The sequence below is a fragment of the Oncorhynchus gorbuscha genome, linkage group LG05 (genome assembly GCF_021184085.1).
Source record: "Oncorhynchus gorbuscha isolate QuinsamMale2020 ecotype Even-year linkage group LG05, OgorEven_v1.0, whole genome shotgun sequence".
Taxonomy (NCBI): domain Eukaryota; kingdom Metazoa; phylum Chordata; class Actinopteri; order Salmoniformes; family Salmonidae; genus Oncorhynchus; species Oncorhynchus gorbuscha.
This window is the reverse complement of record NC_060177.1, coordinates 17,846,250-17,868,047: the sequence shown is the minus strand read 5'-3', so window position 1 is coordinate 17,868,047 and position 21,798 is coordinate 17,846,250. Positions and strand designations below refer to the sequence as shown.

General features: G+C 42.9%; 1 protein-coding gene across 3 annotated transcripts; it reads right to left on the bottom strand.

Annotated features, from left to right (window-relative positions):
• Positions 1-316: 316 nt before the first annotated feature.
• On the bottom strand, positions 317-20,862 carry LOC124035601 (signal peptide, CUB and EGF-like domain-containing protein 2). Of its 3 annotated transcripts, none has more exons than XM_046349114.1 (22): positions 20,688-20,862; positions 19,479-19,604; positions 19,234-19,368; positions 16,725-16,850; positions 16,496-16,612; positions 15,559-15,648; positions 14,809-14,925; positions 12,851-12,973; positions 12,162-12,278; positions 11,504-11,626; positions 10,787-10,903; positions 10,405-10,494; positions 10,074-10,196; positions 8,350-8,520; positions 7,776-7,982; positions 4,456-4,626; positions 3,520-3,687; positions 3,068-3,229; positions 2,614-2,811; positions 2,122-2,274; positions 1,856-1,935; positions 317-1,667 (listed from the first exon to the last, which is right to left on the bottom strand). In XM_046349114.1, exons 1-22 carry the CDS (start codon positions 20,773-20,775, stop codon positions 1,521-1,523), a joined length of 2,949 nt encoding a protein of 982 aa, XP_046205070.1. In that variant the 5' UTR covers positions 20,776-20,862; the 3' UTR covers positions 317-1,520. The 3 variants fall into 3 exon arrangements, with proteins under 3 accessions (XP_046205070.1, XP_046205071.1, XP_046205072.1); XM_046349115.1 differs by having other exon boundaries at positions 7,776-7,979; XM_046349116.1 differs by lacking the exons at positions 8,350-8,520; positions 10,074-10,196; positions 10,405-10,494; positions 10,787-10,903.
• Between the last annotated feature and the right edge of the window lie 936 nt (positions 20,863-21,798).

The following is a 21,798-nucleotide window of genomic DNA, read 5'->3' as shown; positions in this document are numbered from 1 at the left end:
GCACTAACCCTTCTGTTTTCTTACAGTGTCTCTAATTTCCCAATGTCTTTGATACAGCGCTGAAAATATAATCATAAATATAATGAATTTTTAGGAATTACAATAGGTGACAGCGTGGCAGGCAATATATTTGTTTAATTCAAGAGCAAAAACAATTAGAACTAACTGAACACAATAACTCATATTATAGAGCCTATATAAAAAACGAAATAATTAGTGTATTATTTTGATTTGGACAATGTTGTTGCTTATATTGAAAATATCATATCAGAAAGCAAAAGAAATAAAGCAAAAGCACAATATTATGTTTATTTGATTTATTTACAACATGTTATATGTACAAAATTAAATATAGACATACATGTATTTGCTAAGTCATAAGTGAATGGAGCAATTCTATTTCACAGACCTCTCATTCCATATCTGGAATGTATAATCTCACCTGATCCCCCTCATATTGCTCTACATTTCTAGTCACACCACTCAATAATCTCACTTCTATGAGTAGTGAAATGTAGTCTTTGGTATCTGAATGATCATAGTGAAGATCTAGTCTTGATCTATGAGCATTTGTTGTTCTCTCAAAGCCCAGTGGCATGGAATATTCACTGTCTGGTCATTTATTAAGTAAAACCATGTTTTCAGGACAGTGGAAAACGCTAACATTAATTTGAGGCAGCGATAATACAGGTTGTGAGGGGATGTGTCGATACTGCACCCGTGTCAGGAATGCAGTTAACTACAATACGTTAACATTTTCATTTAATACTTTTTACACAATATACAATACATTCATAAGGATCATTTATTTTGTGGTATCACTACATTCTTTGTAGTGCTTTAAAGTTCCCACCATAAGGTCACATTTGTGCTATATTCTTTTCTCATATTCAGGCATATTTCTGTCAACAATTCTGATCTAAATGTGAAACATGACTTTAATAATGTATGTTATAGGTATACACTATGCGGTTGACATTTAGCATAAACCTCAGTTAACTTTTTATACATAATGAGTCTTTTCTCATCCGCTTTCTACACTATTGGTGAAAGTTCCATTTACCATAATTATTTTCAAGATGTTGTTGTTACACCATTATGAAAATCAAAGCTTTCATGAATTTAAATGCTAACAATTAAATCAGCTTACCACTTCAAGCATTATTCCTGAGAATTAAAGTTTAAAATCAAAAGGAAAAGTCTGTCTAAACGTTGCAATGCTCACATACAGGAGTGTATGGAAGAATCAGAGATAGATGTGGTATCGAAGAACAAAAAACTTAGCTCTAGAATGTAGACCAGATGTGATAGCGGGAGCTGCCACTTGTCTGCACCATGACAGTCCACTACCCACCTATTCCCAGAAGGTCCAATTGAAGTCCATTTGAAGAAAGTGTCTGAAGCCATCTCTCTTAGTCAACTCTAGCCTCAGTCAGTCTCTGTACAGACAGGAGAAGTAAAGGACTCTTTTCTCGGGAGTATCCGAGATATCCACGAAGCAACTTGATGATAGTGCCTTCTTAAGGGCGAAGGAATCTCAAGACCTTAGAACGTAGAAATCGGATGAAGGATTTGGGGAACATTTCTCTTGACTCCTGTGCTGTGTAGTTGAAGAAGTTCTGTGGGTGGGCCAATACATCAAACAGTGCCTTCATAAGCTTCTTGTCCTGTGAAGAGAATGTAAACCAAAAATTAGTACAGACTAAAATTCAATCTGAGACAGAGCCAGCAATCATCTGACATTTTTAGTTGGTGCTCAAGTGAAGTTTGCATCCTGAATTTCTTATTGTGTCCACAAGAGGGTAGTATATGGCAGACAAAAGCTTTTTTCACAGGAAATACATGAAATCTTTACCTTGAGAATTTCTTGGTGATTTTCAGAGGCATATAATCTTCCATCTCTGACTATGTCTTCGATGAGTTCCTGGTAGTCCTCTGAAACATATATAATATATGAACATACCCAAGAGTATATTTCTATATTATTTGTGCAATTGGAAGTAGGTGATATATATCCAGACTTAATTCGCCAAAAATTACATTTCACAGACACTTGATCTATTGTATTTAAGCATGTGTAAATGAAATGTCAATATTTCCACCATTAAGGATGTCTCTTACCGTCATAGGTCACATAAGGGACTTGGAAGCCCTTCCCACTGTTCCCTTCATTCGATTTAAACTGTATCCACAGCCTCTTGGAGCGGGAGGTGAAGGCAATAGGCCGTTCATAGGTCTGGCAGGTCTCATAGGTCGTCACAGAGTTGGAGAGAGCTGTGAATTGAGGATATGGTCACATTATGACAAATCAAACACTAGCACCATTCATTACTCTAAAAGTGGCTAGATCTAATGGTCTATTAGAAGCCCATAGTAACCCCCATGATCTCTAAGAGGTGCTATCCTATTATGCAGAACATCCTACCAACACTGCCACCATCTTATAATTCTTTAAGACATTCATCACCAACATCTGGTCACCTGCAGTGAAATCTCATTAATACTGTAGCACCATGATAACACCCAGTCACCTAACAAGCTCTAACCTCCAACACGACACACAGAAAAGACAGACGCATGCATGCACGCACACACAGAAAAACAAACACTCACAGCTCTTTCTCATGACCAGGTAGTCTCCACACTCATCCTCGATGGGGAGGAAGATCTCTGGGACCACGATGAGGATTCTGCGCTTGGGCGGTGGGTTGATGGTCCAGGTGCACTCGATGTTGGCTGGGTAGTTCCCTGGGTAGTTGGGAGACTCGATGTAGCCAGTGAAATCTCCCATCTCTCCACCACAGTGTCTGTCTGTGAGGTGACAGGATAGTGTCAAATAGTTTATGCTGCCTTGGTGCTGCGACGCTAATTATCTACAGTAGCATCCCAAAGCAGGACAGGAGCAATATTTATTTGAGCACAGTAGAGAAACCTGCATGTAGTTTTAGTTTACTCTGTGTGTAGCCATTAAATACATTTAAAGTGTGAAGCCATTAACACACAAATACATACACATTCACGCAAAAACGTACGCACACACAGACAACTATTGTGTGAACATACATACTTTTGCACTGCATGATGTTGGTGGAGCCATCAAAGTCGGTGGTGGTATTTCCTGGGCAGGAGATGCAGTAATTCTGACCAAACTCCATCTGATACGTCGCCATGGGACAACGAATACAGCGGTGTGTGCTGGTGTTGTAGTAATGTCCCGGTGAACACTGGACTACAGGAGCAGAATGGAGTGTACCACAATTTAGCACCTCTCAAACACCAACATACAATAACATAAACCATGTAGTATATTTCCATAAAACAGAAACTCCAGGGGAGTTGCCTTAAAGATCCAGAGTCTTCCAAATGACACCCCATTCCCTATATAGTGCACTACTTTAACCAGGGTCCATAGGGCTCTGGTCAAAAGTAATGAATTATGTAGGAAATAGGGTGCAATTTGGGACGCACCCCCAGACTTTACAGGCATAACTAAATGGGATGGATAAGCTGACCCCTCACCTTTGGTCTCACACTCCTGGAAGGACACGGCACCATTGTGTTTGGTGACCAGGTTTCCTCCACAGTGGAAACAGGAAGTGCGCCCCATCTCTGGCTGGTAGGTACCCAGGGGACAGGGCAGACAAGGGATGAAGCCATCATGGGAGAACTGACCAGGGGGACATTGACCTGGGAAAACAACAGAGGATTGGTCAGAGGGACACTTGTTTCACTCAGTCTGCTCAAAGCAACATTCCCATCGTACATGTGGTCATTTAGCAGACAGACACTCTTATCCAGAGTGACTTGAAGACGAGCACTCTACCACAATAAGACTAAGGCCAGGAGAGCAGATGTCAGTGGAGTGATGTAACGCAAGGACATTATCTACCATGGAACAACCTCTCTCATATCTCCTGACTGACTTGAACAAACTGTCTCTCCCCATAGCTCTTTTTTGTTTAGTCTATTGGTGGGGAAAGCAGGAGATGGGATCTGTGGCTTAGCCACAAATAGGCTGTGATAACAGTGTTTGGGGGGGGTGAAAACATGGTGGCCCCTTCTTCTCTTTATTCAGGAGTGGGCAGGGGCCGGGTGTGGCAGTTTAATTCAAACAGGGCTTGAATGTTCCGAGGCTTACACGACTTTATACAAAGCAGAACATCTGCCTGTGGGGAGATTTTGATCAGGGTATCACTCCTTCCTGTGTATTTCATATATACTCATAACAGGATGTGATTCTGACTGGGAGACTAGATTAAAGATCACTTTTTTAAAAGATCAAACCATGAGGGAAAACTATGCCAAGGTCTTTGATGGAGCTCAGTGTATTTTGCTGCAGTTATCTTTATGATTATGATAGTTGAGTAAGTAAGTATCTAAGGTGACTCACATCTCCTGTCTGGTGCACAGTTAGGATACATATGATTACTCATATCCTCAACTCTTGAGCCTTACCTCCACACTCAGAGATATTCCACGCCCCAACCGACCTGGGGCTTCCTCTCACCTCTGGCCCTGGGCAGGCCTCACAAGAATTCTTCCCCTCTTCATCTTGGTACATTCCAGCTGGACACAGAACACACCTTCCCTGATCCCTGTCATAGTACGTTCCAACAGTGCAGCTCACTGGCAAAAGGTAGAAGAATGAGGCAGATTGGCTAGATAATACACACACACACACACACACACACACACACACACACACACACACACACACACACACACACACACACACACACACACACACACACACACACACACACACACACACACACACACACACACACACACACACACACACACACACACACACACACACACACTCTGGCATTCAAGCCCACCACTGTTAAAAGGGCATTGCAAATCAACCTGATGCACCTATGCAAAAATAAAGTCATAAGAGCACTGAGCTGCTCACCAGATGCCTTTGTGTCCCACATCAAACAAGCTCTTACACTTCACATAACACCGGTGTGCATTGGGGAAAGAACTCTACATACCATCCTAAGCACCCTCACCTCTACCAAAGCACACACAGAGCCAGTCAAAATGAGTGTTTGTCTGTTATCTCACAAGAGCGTGCAAAGCCTGATTACAGGGATGCACACCATCAGCTTTCATTTCCCCTTTTCATGTTTTACTTTGTAGAACAACGTCTCTAATTTATGTTTGAATTATTGTGTGTCTGGTGATGTCAAGAACTTCTTAAAGGGGGAAATGACATCTAATCATCTCACTGAACCGAGAGCAGTGAAGTGAAACCATTTTGCGTTTTCATAAAAAAATATCCCTCAGGACAATCTAAGAAAGAAGAGCTTTTCAGGAGATAACCATCCATAATGAGTTAATGAGGAACACACAAAGCCTTTAACACACATCCATTATATGTGCCTCAGCAGCTTGATTTTCCTTAAGTGAAAGAAAATGTCATTCTCTCAAGAGCAGTTAATTTTTTCTGCCTTTTGTTTATCCTGAATGACCATGAGGAGCCACCGTCTCGTTGTCTCCACCAGCTTTTATTTGATGGAGAGAGCGAGAGAAGAGAAGAGAAGAGTGAGAGAGAGAAAAAACCTTGAAGCCTTTCAAATGCAGAGGCACTTCTATAGAGTCCTCAAAATGATGGCCCCAAAGAGGTTTAAAAGACCTTTCACCTCTATTCAAGTATTTGATGACATAGGCAAACACTATGGTATCACAATGGTAAGGAGCTGAACCCAATAAAAGGGGTCAGAGTTCTGAATCCACCCATCCTGCCTGCCCCAATCACTTCTTGCACCTATCAAGCAGAGGCCCAAACAGCTGATGCTAATTCATTCCCATGGTGTCGCTGAAGTCAATTCTCTGCAGCAGTTTAGTGGCTGGGGTCATGCAGAGTGGCCCTGACTGAGGGGGGATATAAGCACTCAAACTCCCAGCTTGAATCAACAGCACTTCCTAATCATCTCCCATGTTAAAACGAACATGCACTATTTTACGTAACAGAGATCAGGAGAATACGTGTACACTACACACTGGCAGAAACTAAAGTCCAACAGATTCTTATACCGGGTTGAGGCATACGGAAATGTAAATGTTGTTGATCAATCATGAATGACTTAGAATGAAAAGAAAAATCTGATATGGGATATTTCATAGGTTGGTTTATTGGAGTACTGCCGTGTACTTTATAATGTGATTCAAAACTTTCACAATTTGGTTTGAGAGAAAGAGCGCTAGATATTTTAAAAGTCAGGAATAAGAAGGCATTGCTTTTCTCTCAGTATTAGTGAGGCTGAGGCCGTGTTGTTGTGGAGGATTTCTCTCCCCACTGAAGCAGTGAGAACTGAAAGGGTTAAACTGCACTTAGTGAGCTAAGCCAGGGGTGGAGGGAAAAATGTTGCTCCTTTATAGAGCTGGGGGTTACGGCTCCCTTTCAGCCCCACTTCCAAATTACATGTCTACACCCCTGCCTGTCCACTGGTCTGCTTAATGATCATCTGAAACTAACTGCAGTGTGGGAATCCTACACTCTGGTAACTCTACTCTCCTGTTTTTTTTTAAGACTTAAGATTTACTTATGAGGTAAGTAGCTAATTTGAAACATAAAAACAACAAGCAACAAAGCTACAAAGCTAAATCAACATCTAAGGGTCATTTGAATCCAGCACAAAACATTAGTCTCCTGTTATTTGGGGGCAGAAAAAAAAACAGACACCAGTGAGAGTCCTCTTTGCTGGGGATACCTTGGATTAAGAGATGCTTGGTTTGTAAAACAATTAGACATTTCTGCCAAAGATGATTAAGTTTCATGATTTTTGCCTCGTGTGAAAATCAATACATTTAAACAGCTATGGGCAGTCTTTATTCTTAAAATGCTCTAAGAACCAGAATGGATCAAACACCATCCTTCCCCCACTCAACCCCCTCCATCCTCACCCACTCAACCCCCTCCATCCTCACCCCCTCAACTTCCTCCATCCTCACCCACTCAACCTCAATAAGGATGGGGGGAAAGAGAGGAGAGCTCTGGATCAAGACAGAGGCAGGCTAGAACAACTTTGAGAGGTCGGTCGACAATAGTCTTCAGACCCCTTAAATATGGTGGCTTGGGTCAGATTCAAACAGGGCGTTTAGAGGTAGAAGACCAATCATGGACAGAAAACTGACCGTCTTCTACTGACCACACTGAGACAGACAGGCAGAATGCAAATGCAGCAGCAGGCAGTAGGCTTACTATGCTTACTGTGAGGCCCTGAACTGGGGCCACGCAGCTCTCTGCTCCCCTCCCCTCCGCCAGAGAAAACACATGCCAACTCCTTTCCACTGCTGATGTTGACAAGGTGCCATTAAAGCTAATGGAATTTTCCTCCATTATGGCTGTGAAACGAAATAGGACCAGCGGCAACAACAGCAAAAGCTAGCGGCTACCATCACACCTTCTGTTGCACTTTATCCCACGGAGATGCTGGAAGATGTCCTCGCTCTGCAAGGCAGCCAACAACAGGCTCTCTTTTCTCCGCATACCAGCTCATTACAGCATGTCTGCACCCAAATATGGCAGTAATCTGGCCCGACACCTGCTCCAAATCCAATCATTAAACCAACCTGTCTAAATATATCTTACTGGCATGGCTATGACTATGAGCTGCTCTGTGTGGGAGCCAGGACTAGACTCCAGGGGTGGCTCAGAAACAGGCAGAAACAGATACAGGTAGATGCTCAAGATGCGACTAATTTTATACATACATATATACCTATATCTTATGATACTCAGAACACTCAAGATGCTCACTCACCACATTTCCTGTCCACCAGCACTTGTCCTTTCCCACAGTGTTCCGGCAGGTCCACCGGCCGCGCCAGCCTCTTGGCCAGCTCGTAGTTCGAGCCAGCGAAGTGGAGGTGGAACTGCTCCCGGTGGATGGACTTCCTCAGGGTACGGATAGTCTTCCTCAGCCTCTTCTCTGAGCGCCGGCGCACACAGCCCAGGTCACAGTTCTCTGCTGAGAGAAACACCAGATACCAAAACTGTCCTTGCAACGCAATGAGACAACAATAAAAACTCAAACAAAACCACACACACATACCGGTACTAAAATAGACAGACACACACACTTGTGTGCATATCCATTCCAACACACAGACACCAGAACATTTGATCAACCACTTGCTCCCTCAGAATAGAAGAGAAACCTCCAAACCTACACCTTCCCCAAAGATCCCACCACCTCAAAACACCACGTCAAAACAGGAGATACTTTAACATGTTTGGCTTGTTAAGTGATTAAAAGCAAGAGCAGAGAGAGAAACAGGAAGCAGAGTGTCAGCCAGAGGACTGGGGTCACAGCAGGGCAGGGCAGAGAGACCAACCTGTTACCTCCTCTAGGTTCACATCCAACTCAAACTCAGCCGTGATGGAAGAGCCCTCCTCCTCGTAACCCGCCTTCCTGCCGTGGCGGCTCCGCATCCGGGGGCCAGACGAGCTGCAGCGCAAGCGCACATAGCTGAACTGGACGTTCTCCGTGAAGGGGGACCTGCTGTCTGTGGACACGACCAGCCACACAGGACATGGATACGCACAAACACATGCATGCACGGCGACAAACACACATGCATGCACGGCGACAAACACACACACACACACACACATGCATGCACAGAGACAAACACACACAAACACACATGCATGCACGGAGACAAACACACACAAACACACATGCATGCACGGAGACAAACACACACACACATGCATGCACAGAGACAAACACACACACACACGCATGCATGCACGGAGACAAACACACACAAACACACTTGCATGCACGGCGACAAACACACATGCATGCACGGAGACAAACACACACACACACACACATGCATGCACGGAGACAAACACACACAAACACACATGCATGCACGGCGACAAACACACATGCATGCACGGAGACAAACACACACACACACCCACACACACACACATGCATGCACGGAGACAAACACACACAAACACACATGCATGCACGGAGACAAACACACACACACACACACATGCATGCACGGAGACAAACACACACAAACACACATGCATGCACGGCGACAAACACATATGCATGCACGGAGACAAACACACACACACACACACACACACACATGCATGCACGGAGACAAACACACACAAACACACATGCATGCACGGCGACAAACACACATGCATGCACGGAGACAAACACACACACACACATGCATGCACAGAGATAATCACACATGTTCCTGAATAACTATAACTGTAGTAGGATATAACTTAACTGCAATGTCATCACACTTCAATTTAAGGAGATTATATCCTTTGTGTTTTTTTTTACCTTTATTTAAGTAGGTAAGTCAGTTAAGAACAAATTCTTATTTTACAATGACGGCCTACCCTGGCCAAATCCTCCCCTAACCCAGACAACGCTGGGCCAATTGTGCAACGCCATTTTGGACTCCCGATCACGGCTGGTTGTGATACAGCTAGGGATCGAACAAGGGTCTGTAGTGATGCCTCATGCACTGAGATCCAGAGCCTTAGACCGCTGTGCCACTCGGGAGCCAAGTACTGATGTTCAAGTACTGATGTTTCTAATCATTCTTTAAAAAGCAGTGACATCTCTGTGTATCCGGTTAAACATGCACTCTTTCCCCCCTGCTCTTTTTGTTGCCTTTGGACAGGGGGATAACGAGAGGAGAATGGGAAAAGCTCCCTTTTTATTTGAACACCATGCCGGAACCCATTGATGAAAGAAATGCATCCAACAATCGGAACTGCGTTTGATTGATGGCTAGGTAGGGCCCAACTGAAAGGCATGCTATAGCTAATTACATTTCCCCTTGTCACTGCCAGACAATGTGCAGTGCTGAGACAATAAAAACATTTCAGACCGCACCCCCCACGTATTTCTTTCATATTTAGCTCACTCTCCATTTACTTTCATCTAAGCAGCCTCGAGGTCAGGTTCCTGTTATCAAGTTTGTTGCATGATATGTAGGCAGTGCCAGGTTAATCTGCATTGTTTTAATGAATGAGGAGCTGTTGGACTTGTTAGAAGCCTCTGTACCTGAGTGAGCTGCGTTCAGGCTCTCCTTCAGTCTCTCTTGACTACGTTTCAAGTTGCACATTCCTGTGCCAGACTTAAAAGTGGCTGTGGTCTTAATTCGCAGGACACTTGACATTTCTGGTCCTACGGTACAAAGGAAATAATAGCAAATTGTTAACCTTTGATAAAAATGAAAAATCCCTTGACTTCCATATGTCTGTAAATGAAAATGTGAATACTGAAGACTTGATTTGGTATGACGTTGTTTTGTCTTTATATGTTGTGTTTCTGGTTGTTTAGGTCAGGCTGGAGTGACAGAGGCTGATGCAGACCTGTGATGGTGTGTACTTGCCCAAGCAATACGAGCCACTTCCATTCCTTTGTGCTCCAGCCAAGCAGGGCAGAGGCATTCCACAGGTCACTGTATAAGAATCCTCCGTCCCTGTAAACGCACACAGGGGCATGAGACAGGCCACCAAAGACAAAAGGCAGAGCCACAAAAGGCCTGGTCGCCAAAAGCAAACAGATGGGTGCTGGAACATGAGACAGCGCTGCTCTGCAGACTGATAGTAGTAGTAACTCAATTTGTGTCCCAAATTGTACCCTATTTCCTGTATAGGGCACTACCCTTGACCAGAGCCATGTGGGCCCTGGACAAAAGTTGTGTAATTTAAAGCGAATGGGGTGCCATTTGGGATGCAGTCCAATAGTAGTAGTAGTAACTGATAACTCACCACTGGTGATGTGGACCTGGGACTGGCAGGTCAGGTAGCAGCGGTCACCTCCCTCCTGCCTGCTGCAGTTTAAGGTCGGTTTAGAGGGGGGCTTTGTTGCTGGGAAACCCTCTGCCTCTAGATGGAAACCATAACAAACTCACAGGTGAAGAGCAGACTTGGACCGTGGTAGACAGACAGACAGACAGACAGACAGACAGACAGACAGACAGACAGACAGACAGACAGACAGACAGACAGACAGACAGACAGACAGACAGACAGACAGACAGACAGACAGACAGACAGACAGACAGACAGACAGACAGACAGACAGACAGACAGACAGACAGACAGACAGACAGACAGACGGACAGACGGACGGACGGACGGACGGACGGACGGATGGACGGGACGAGGGTAGAAGTTGTGAGAAATTGTGGGAACAGAGTGAAACCTATCCAAGGAGACAAGAAGACAATGGGAACAGCAGCAATTGCCTTAATTCTGTTTTTGTCCTCGGTTTACAACCAAAGACCAGAGAGAAAGACAGAGCAGTAAAGACAAAGAGAAGAAAATAACTCAAAAGTATCTCCTGTTTTAGTCCCCAAAAGTTTCACAACATACATGTGGTATACAACCACTGATTTTATGTCAAACACTCCCTAAGGGACAACTCAGGGAGTACCCACCCCAAACCTTCTAGAGCCCCCCAGGCCTGAAGGGGCACTGTCTTACCGATACAGTCTTTTTTGTTCCAATGTAGCTTATAACCAGGGTGGCAGTCACACTCAAACCCACCCATGGTGTTCTCACAACCCTGCTCACAACCTCCGTTGTTCACACTGCACTCATTTATGTCTGAGAAGAAAACAGGGAAAACATCCATATGTTATTCGCAGCATCTCTCACCTCACCTCATTCACAAAGCATCCATTATTGTTTCTGCAAAAACTACTAAAAACACCACAATGAACTATTCAGAAGGGTGTGAAATGGTATAGATGGTACCAAAGCCCTTTCACCATAAGCATAATACCCTATACACATTAGTTTATAGAAAACCCAAACATGAACTATTCAGAATGGTGTCAAAGCCCTTTCCCCATAAGCATAAAACCCTATACACATTAGTTTATAGAAAACCCAAACATGAACTATTCAGAATGGTGTCAAAGCCCTTTCCCCATAAGCATAAAACCCTATACACATTAGTCTATAGAAAACCCAAACATGAACTATTCAGAATGGTGTCAAAGCCCTTTCCCCATAAGCATAAAACCCTATACACATTAGTCTATAGAAAACCCAAACATGAACTATTCAGAATGGTGTCAAAGCCCTTTCCCCATACCATAAGTATAATACCCCATAAGCATTAGTTTTATAGTCTTACCTCCACAGTGGGCCAGTCCATACAGGGTGTACCCTTTGTTGCAAACACACTCAAAACCACCAGGGGAGTTCACACACGTGTGACCACATGTCCTTTCGAAATAACACTCGTCTATATCTGTCATTAAAAGCAGAGGGATATTCTTTTTCAATTTAAGGTAGTAGAAATTGGGGTTTTAAATGGTACAGCATGGTATCACTAGGTGATGAATTGTGGCATTGTCTTTTGATAATTAATGGTAGAGACAGCAGCATCTTAATGACAGGTTGTTTCAGAGGGATGAAATCAGTTTGTACTAAATGTTAAGCTTTAAACTAGCACATGCTAAGGATCTTCAGAGGAATCCTTCAAGTCAATACTGGCAAACCGTTCAGCCTCCCACCCTCTCTGTCTTATCTTCCAAGCAGCACCTACACAGAACAACAGCTCAGTATACTGTGCTGTCCCAGCCCCTTCCCCAGATGTAGGGTAGACAGGCAGGAGAGTGAAGAGAAGAGGCCTACCCTGGAAGGAGAGTGAAGAGAAGAGGCCTACCCTGGAAGGAGAGTGAAGGGAAGAGGCCTACCCTGACAGGAGAGTGAAGAGAAGAGGACTACCCTGGAAGGAGAGTGAAGGGAAGAGGCCTACCCTGACAGGAGAGTGAAGAGAAGAGGACTACCCTGGCAGGAGAGTGAAGAGAAGAGGCCTACCCTGACAGGAGCGCTCGTCAGTAAGCAGCTTGAAGCCCTTCCAGCAGTTACACTCAAAGCTGCCGATGGTGTTCCTGCAGAAGTGGTCGCAACCGCCGTTGTGCAGCTCACACTCATTATTGTCTGTGAGAGGAAAATTATAAAACTGTTATTATTCAGACAGACATACACTCCCCTCCATATATATTTGGACAGAGAAACCATTTTTAATGTCTCTAGACTTAGGAGACGGTACATAATGTCAGCTTTTATTTGAGAGTATTTCGATACATATCTGTTTCACCGTTTAGAAATGAAAGCTCTTATGTATCTAGTCCCCCCATTTAAATAAGTCATAAGTATATCACTTTTAGTGTGTTAAAGTTATCAAAAGGTTAGCATTTGGTCTCATATTCCTTGCACGCAATGACTACATCAAGTTTTGCAGTTTGTTTTGGTTGTGTTTTAGGTTATGTTTTGGTTGTGTTTTGGGTTATGTTTTGGTTGTGTTTTGGGTTATGTTTTGGTTGTGTTTTGGGTTATGTTTTGGTTGTGTTTTGGGTTATGTTTTGGTTGTGTTTTAGGTTATGTTTTGGTTGTGTTTTGGGTTATGTTTGGGTTGTGTTTTGGGTTATGTTTTGGTTGTGTTTTAGGTTATGTTTTGGTTGTGTTTTAGGTTATGTTTTGGGTGTGTTTTAGGTTATGTTTTGGTTGTGTTTTGGGTTATGTTTTGGTTGTGTTTTAGGTTATGTTTTGGTTGTGTTTTGGGATATGTTTTGGTTGTGTTTTGGGTTATGATTTGGTTGTGTTTTGGGTTATGTTTTGGTTGTGTTTTGGGTTATGTTTTGGTTGTGTTTTAGGTTATGTTTTGGTTGTGTTTTAGGTTATGTTTTGGTTGTGTTTTGGGTTATGTTTGGGTTGTGTTTTGGGTTATGTTTTGGTTGTGTTTTAGGTTATGTTTTGGTTGTATTTTAGGTTATGTTTTGGGTGTGTTTTAGGTTATGTTTTGGTTGTGTTTTAGGTTATGTTTTGGTTGTGTTTTAGGTTATGTTTTGGTTGTGTTTTGGGTTATGTTTTGGTTGTGTTTTAGGTTATGTTTTGGTTGTTTTTTGGGTTATGTTTTGCCCAATAGGAACCGAATGGTGAATAATATCTTCTGCCATTTTGGAGTCACTTTTAATGTAAGTAAGAATAGAAGACGTTTCTGAACACGTCTACATTCATGTGGATACTACCATGATTATGGATGGTTAGGGGTGAGAAGAGTGAGTGAGAAGAGTGAGAAAGTTACAGAGGCAGAAAGAACGATCTCACTCATCGTTATTCATGATTCTTTCATGATTTTTCTTAATCATGGCATTAACAGGATTCATTTAGTATTCAGAAACGTCTTATTTACTCACTTAGAAAGAAAATTACTCCAGTCATCATTCAACCATTCAGTTCCTGTTGGGCAAAACATAACCTAAAACACAACCAAAAGAAACTACAATCGCATCCAACCAGTTTGTGAAGTCACAAGCTTGATGTAGTCATTGCGTGCAAGGAATATGGGACCAAATACTAAACTTTTGACTATTTTTATACACTGTAAGTGTATTCGTCCAAATTCTTCACATGGAGGGCATTTGTTACATAAACCTGACATTCTGTACTGTAGCCTCATATGAAACATTTGATCTCAAAACTAAAATGCTGGAGTATAGAGCCAAATGAAAAATGTTAGCTTTACTGTCCATATACCTATGGAGGGGAGATGTGAAGCTTGTTAAATAAAAGTAAATTGAACTGAATAATAAGAGATGGAGATGAAGATGGCCTGCCTCCAAAATGGCACCTATTCCCTATAAAGTGCATGACTTTTGACCAGAGCCCTATGGGCCCAGGTCAATAGTAGTGCACTAAATAGGAAATAGAGTGCCATTTGTAACTCAGACATAGAGATGGAGTTGAGGTTCTTGGTGGACGGCTGGTCTGACCTTTGCACGTCTTCCCGTCAGGCTGCAGAGTGAAGCCCACGGGGCAGCTGCAGCGTACCCCCGTGGATGTGTCCTTACACGTGGAGTCACACCCCCCGTTATTCACCGCACAGTTCTCTGAAAGGCCAGAGTGAATAGATTCAATGTCAACATGCTGCTGCTGTGTACTATACTGAATGAAAGGTTATAAAATGCCTATACATTATGTACTGTCGTTACAGAGCTATTGCCAAAGTCTGGTTTTTAACCCTACCAACAGACATTGAGTAAACAACAGCAGTGGTCCTAGACACTGAGCTAGCAACCCAGTCACATACATACAGTCAATACAGTGTTTTACTAGGTGTGAACATTGACACAGCACACCATCACTGACAGTGCTATACATTGGGCAACCCAACGCCATCCCCATCCTAAACGGAAGGAAAACATGTGAAATGTACCACACTGTCACAAAAGCATATTTTTCAGGGGAGGAATCGGCGGTGAGAAAGTGAGGGTCCATAGTCATTTCACAGTTTGCTCTAAAGCCTGTGGAATGCCTTGGTTTACTGGGCCTTGCTCTTCTCCCCTCTGAAAAACACCTCTGGCTGATTCCTGGCAGTGTAACCCATGGCAACGAAAGTCATTCAAATAGTCCAACTGACAGAATCCTCTCAGTAGCTGAGTCTGTTTGGTTTTGTTATTTTAGTGTTGTAAAAGTATCAATGGGTAATAACAGTGGAATTTGTGCAATTATACAATTATTACCCATGAGCAGTCTGCGTTTGACACGTTTGTCCACCTCAGTGAAGGACGTGGCGTTGTGATCAGAGCTCTCAGTAGTTGTCTCGTCCCGCTCTGTAATACAGACAGTGGGTGACGTGAGTAACAGTCAGTAACCTAACCAACAGAATACACGTAGATACATACACAGTGTTTTAGTCTAACTAAAATAAACACAGGTCAACATTTAAGAAAATGGTTTGCACCAAGTTGCCTCCTGTTCTGTTCTGTCTGCTGATGCACAGTAGCTGAATTGCCCAGTGCACACCTTGGTGGTCCCCTGGATGTTTTTCTGTGTTCCTCTCTGGAACCAGAAGCATGGTGACACCTGAGACATGCAGTTTGGCTGTCTATGCGTGTGGCAGATAAGACAGGAGATGGAACTGTGAGATGGAGCTGGAGACAACTCAGTGATAATCCTGGACCCCACACACACAGTAGCGCCGCGGGAGAAACAGATACTACCCACAGGCCTACTGTACGTCTCCTTCCTATCTGACGGCTGATGCTTATCATATCCACCGGGTGCAAATGGAAGAAATACACACTCGCTGTCAGGAGAGATGGCAAGCTCCTCAAAAGGATTGCCATTTCATCCACAGGCTCAAGATGTGATCATTTAAACAGGTGAGTTTCGGTGGGGGAGAGTAACAAAAAGGAGAATGAAGAAGTGTACCGATGGAAATATCTAGGAGGATCCAGCCCATTTCACCATTGTTGACTGGGTAATCTGGTTTGCCATATGTGGAGATGCTTAAAGTTAAGTACCAAATCAAATCAAATGTATTTATAAAGCCCTTCTTACATCAGCTGTCACTTAGTGCTGTACAGAAACCCAGCCTAAAGCCCCAAACAGCAAGCAATGCAGGTGTAGAAGCACGGTGTATGTAAGTAGGCCTGGATGTGGTTGGTCAGCACTTACCTACACAGGACCTGCCGTCAGGGTGCAGGGTGTACCTCACATGACACCTGCAGATGGGCCCCTGCTCCATGTCCTCACAGGTGTGCTGGCAGCCCCCGTTACCATGGTTACAAGTCACTAGGCCAATGACACAAAACTTGGGTCACTTCCAAAGTTCAACTCATGTATTATCTAAACAAAACTCTTGGTTGAGCTAGCTATACGATCAATCACAAAACCTCACACATACAGATGCAGCCTCTTTGGTTCTTGGCCAGCTCAAATCCTGGGCGGCACTCGCAGGCCACTCCTCCCTTGGGTGTCTCCTTGCAGATGTGAGCACAGCCATGCTCCTTATTCATACAGCTAAGGCCCTCTGGGAAAGAGAGGTAACACTTTACATTAGGTTGCTGCTATACCTGTGTAATAACACTGTAATTACACTACTCACAACAGTGTATTCACATGTTGTTACATATCGTACATGGTAATGAAATATAGAGGCAAAACAACTGACACGGCACAACACCAATGATGTCTGATGATAGATTATTGAAGCCCGCTGACTAGAAATCTGCCACAACCCTTTGGGGCATGGCCCAACAATAACACTTCCTAGAGAGGTGTACCTGTGGATGTATTTCAAGGCCTACCTTCAAACTCAGTGCCTCTTTGCTTGACATCATGGGAAAATCAAAAGAAATCAGACAAGACCTCAGAAAAAAATTGTAGACCTCCACAAGTCAGGTTCATCCTTGGGAGCAATTTCTAAACGCCTGAAGGTACCACGTTCATCGATACAAACAATAGTACGCAAGTATAAACACAATGGGACCACACAGCCATCATACCGCTCAGGAAGGAGACGTGTTCTGTCTCCTAGAGATGAATGTACTTTGGTGCGAAAAGTGAAAATCAATCCCAGAACAACAGCAAAGGACCTTGTGAAGATGCTGGAGGAAACAGGTACAAAGGTATCTATATCCACAGTAAAACAAGTCCTATATCGACATAACCTGAAAGGCCGCTCAGCAGGGAAGAAGCCACTGCTCAAAAACCGCAATAAAAAAGCCAGACTCCGGTTTGCAACTGCACATGGGGACAAAGATCATACTTTTTGGAGAAATGTCCTCTGGTCTGATGAAACAAAAATAGAACTGTTTGGCCATAATGACCATCATTATGTTTGGAGGAAAAAGGGGGATGCTTGCAAGCCGAAGAACATCATCCCAACCATGAAGCATTGGGGTGGCAGCATCATGTTGTGGGGGTGCTTTGCCACAGGAGGGACTGGTACACTTCACAAAAGAGATAGCATCATGAGAGAGGAAAAGTATGTGGATATATTGAAGCAACATCTCAAGACATCAGTCAGGAAGTTAAAGCTTGATCTCAAATGGGTCTTCCAAATGGACAATGAGCCCAAGACTACTTCCAAAGTTGTGTCAAAATGGCTTAAGGACAACAAAGTCAAGGTATTGGAGTGGCCATCACAAAGCCCTGACCTCAATCCAATAGAACATTTGTGGGCAGAACTGAAAAAGTGTGTGTGAAAAAGGAGGCCTACAAACCCGACTCAATTACACCAGCTCTGTCAGGAGGAATGGGTCAAAAATCACCCAACATATTGTGGGGCGCTTGTGGAATACTACCCAAAATGTTTGACCCAAGTTAAACAATTTAATGGCAATGCTACCAAATACTAATTGAGTCTATGTAAACTTCTGACCCACTGGGAATGTGAAAAGCTGAAATAAATAATTCTCTCTACTAGTATTCTGACATCTCACATTCTTAAAATAAATTGGTGATCCTAACTGACCTAAGACAGTGAATTGTTACTAGGATTAAATGTCAGGAATTGTGAAAAACTGAGTTTAAATACTGTATACACTGAGTTTACAAAACATTAAGGACAGCTTCCTAATGTTGAGTTGCTTTCACCTGGATCATAGGATTCACCTGGTATGTCATGGAAAGAGCAGATATCCATAATGTTTTGTACACTCAGTGTGTATGGGAGTCAGAATCACACTATTATCTTCTATCCTAATACCATCATTGGCCTTTTCCCAGGTCACTGTAGAGAGCAGATCCTTTATTCTTATGCTGTAACGGCTGAGTGGATGTGCTGGTAGGATTCGTAACTTTTCCAAGGGAAACCCAATGTAGTGAAGAACCTTTGGATCTCTTCATTGAATTTAGTGAGAATAAAACAACAATACGTGTGAGAGCTTTATTCTAATGTCAGACACAGGCCACAAAGCCCAAGTGTTGCAGTTATTAACTTGTTTTGTTCTCTGGGACACGGGGCTCCTTTTCCCACAGCATGGGCCCTTTGGAGCCCGACTGCTCTAGATAATGCCCCAGAGAGGGGACCGATCCCTCATTGTGCTGTCAATCACACTCTTGTATGTGAACATTCGAGAATTAGCTCCATTATTCTCTGTCGTGCCCCTGACACGGCTTAGTAGCCTACCTTGACACGAAAAATATACACACACACATAGACTGAGACACAAACATACAGAAACATGCATGGACTGAGACACAACAGACATGTGTACACACACACACGCACGAATACACACACACACACACACACACACACACACACACACACACACACACACACACACACACACACACACACACACACACACACACACACACACACACACACACACACACACACATACATACACACATTTGAAGGTGGGTAGGAAGCCATCACAGGGCAGGTATTCAGGGGTACTCACCCACAGAGCGGTGGATACATGTGTGCTGGTTGTCACTGAGGAAGAAGCCCTCTTTGCAGCTGCACTCATAACTCCCCATGGTGTTGACACATGTATACTGGCACCCTCCATTGTTGAAGACACATTCGTCCACATCTGCAGGCAGAGCCAGGACATGACTTCTCAGAACAATGAAATAACTGGATGATTGTCAGACACTCAATAAATCAAATGTTGTTTACCTTGTAGTTTGAAATGTATCTTACCTAGACAATTATGTCCATCGCGCGCTAAATTGAATCCATCATGGCAAGTGCAACGATAATTGCCTGGTATGTTGTTACATTCGTGTACACAGCCACCATTGTACTCGATGTCGCATTCATCAATGTCTAAGACAGGGGAGTCAAGTCAAGATCGATGAATGTTTGCCATTTGAGCATTTAGCGGAAAAGGGTCCTTTCAAACAATGGACCACATCATTTAAATAAAAGTCATACATTATGCCAAGGTTTATGATATATAATCAAAATGTCATTGAAACTTGTCTTGGTAATCCATGGAACTCTTGGTCCAAAGAATTAAAATATGTCTCATATGATCCCAATACAAACATGAATGATGAAAGGAACAAGGAATTACAGAGGAGATAATAACCTTCACAATGTCTACCGTCGCCTTTAAAGCCTACTTAACACGTGCACTTGGGTATTTTGACAAATAGCATCAATGTGACAGCAATCACGGTCACCTAATAATCTCCAGTTTACAATTGGCTCATTCATCCCCCTTCTCTCCCCTGTAACTATTCCCCAGGTCGTTGCTGCAAATGAGAACGTGTTCTCAGTCAATTTACCTGGTAAAATAACGGATAAATAAAAAAATATAAATAAAAAATCACTTCCTTCTGCGCATGGATCCGGAGTTGAAGTACACATTATGGCATAAAATGTTACCAGAACAACATTTCGCTATGAATCTCAAAAATCTGTATTTTAGTCATATACATTAGGATTGTGGGATTAACGTGTCCCTCATTAAATCCCCAATATTCAATTCAACACTGAATAATTTACGTTAAATTGGTAAAAGTCTAATACACCAGGTTCTGAGTACTAAAGTTAACAAAACATTGATCCGATTGAACCTGATGAATTATTCCCAAAAGTGTTAAAGTTAAGAAAAAAGTCAGGACACATTCCTTATCATCGGTACATTTGTTATTAATTTTACCTGAAAACAAGTTAGTAGGTAGGAAAAAACACAGGACTCCATTAAAAACAAGCAAGCAAACAAACAAAAGAAATCCATCAAGTTCCAATTCCTACAACTGAAGTCAATACTGAGGGGGCAAAATATAATAATGTAAACAAAATAAAGTCTGGAAACTATACATCCTTAGAAAACAACAACATGGGCGCAAACACTCTTATACAGCGTGCGTAAAAACGGTCTTTGAAACTCATAAAACGTACCTGGGTTCTCTAGAAGAGCTGCACTTTGGCGAGTATTTAACAAGAGCAAAAACAAACAAAAGTCTCTTGCAATACAAATAGCTCCCATGGTGATATGATCCAAGTTTAGAGGTGTCCTGAAAAGGACGCGTTTGCTCTGAACTCTTGACCAAGTGTCCGCCTCATTTTCATTCTAGCCTGTCAGTCGGCTTCACGAGTGGCTCTGGAAAGAGAAAGGAGTGTATGTGTGTGTGTGTGTGTGTGTGTGTGTGTGTGTGTGTGTGTGTGTGTGTGTGTGTGTGTGTGTGTGTGTGTGTGTGTGTGTGTGTGTGTGTGTGTGTGTGTGTGTGTGTGTGTGTGTGTGTGTGTGTGTGTGTGTCTGTCTGTGTGTGTGGTGTGTGTGTGTGTGTGTGAGTGTGAGAGAGAGAGAGAGAGAGAGAGAGAGAGAGAGAGAGAGAGAGAGAGAGAGAGAGAGAGAGAGAGAGAGAGAGAGAGAGAGAGAGAGCGAGAGTGAGATGGAGAGAGAGATAGTGTCTGTTTCATTTTTAAACTTTTGTGAGTGTAATGTTTACTGTTGATTTCTGATTGTTTATTTCACATTTGTTTATGATCTATTACACTTGGTTTTGCAATGTAAAAATGTTTCCTATGCCAATAGAGAGAGAGCGGGGAGAGAGAGACTACTGAAAACAGAAGCAATTGAGAATATTAGATTAGGCTGTATAGCTGATTTTATAACCATAAACATATAGCCTACAGTATTTTATGTAGGCCTAGGAAATGTGAAAAGGCTGGTCGAAAAGAGCGGTTCCCGAAATATTCCTTAAAAGCCTGACTTTGTAAAATAAGTTTACCTCCGCAAATCTGCACCGTGCCCTGTTCTATGTTCTTTTTAATCCTCCTGTTGTATAAATCGGACAACTCTGAATGTCCAATCCTCGAAATAATGGTGGCCATAAAACTTGGATGCTCCAGTCTTTGTCGGCGATCAAAGAGCCATCCTTTGAAATCCGTCTGTTTTGTGGAAATAGGAGCGCACGCACAGCTGCGTTGAAGCGCGCTCCTCTGTATCCAAGTGAATATAATTTCATTTACGATCTAGGCCTTGGTTTTTGCAGCGTTCAATTCATGT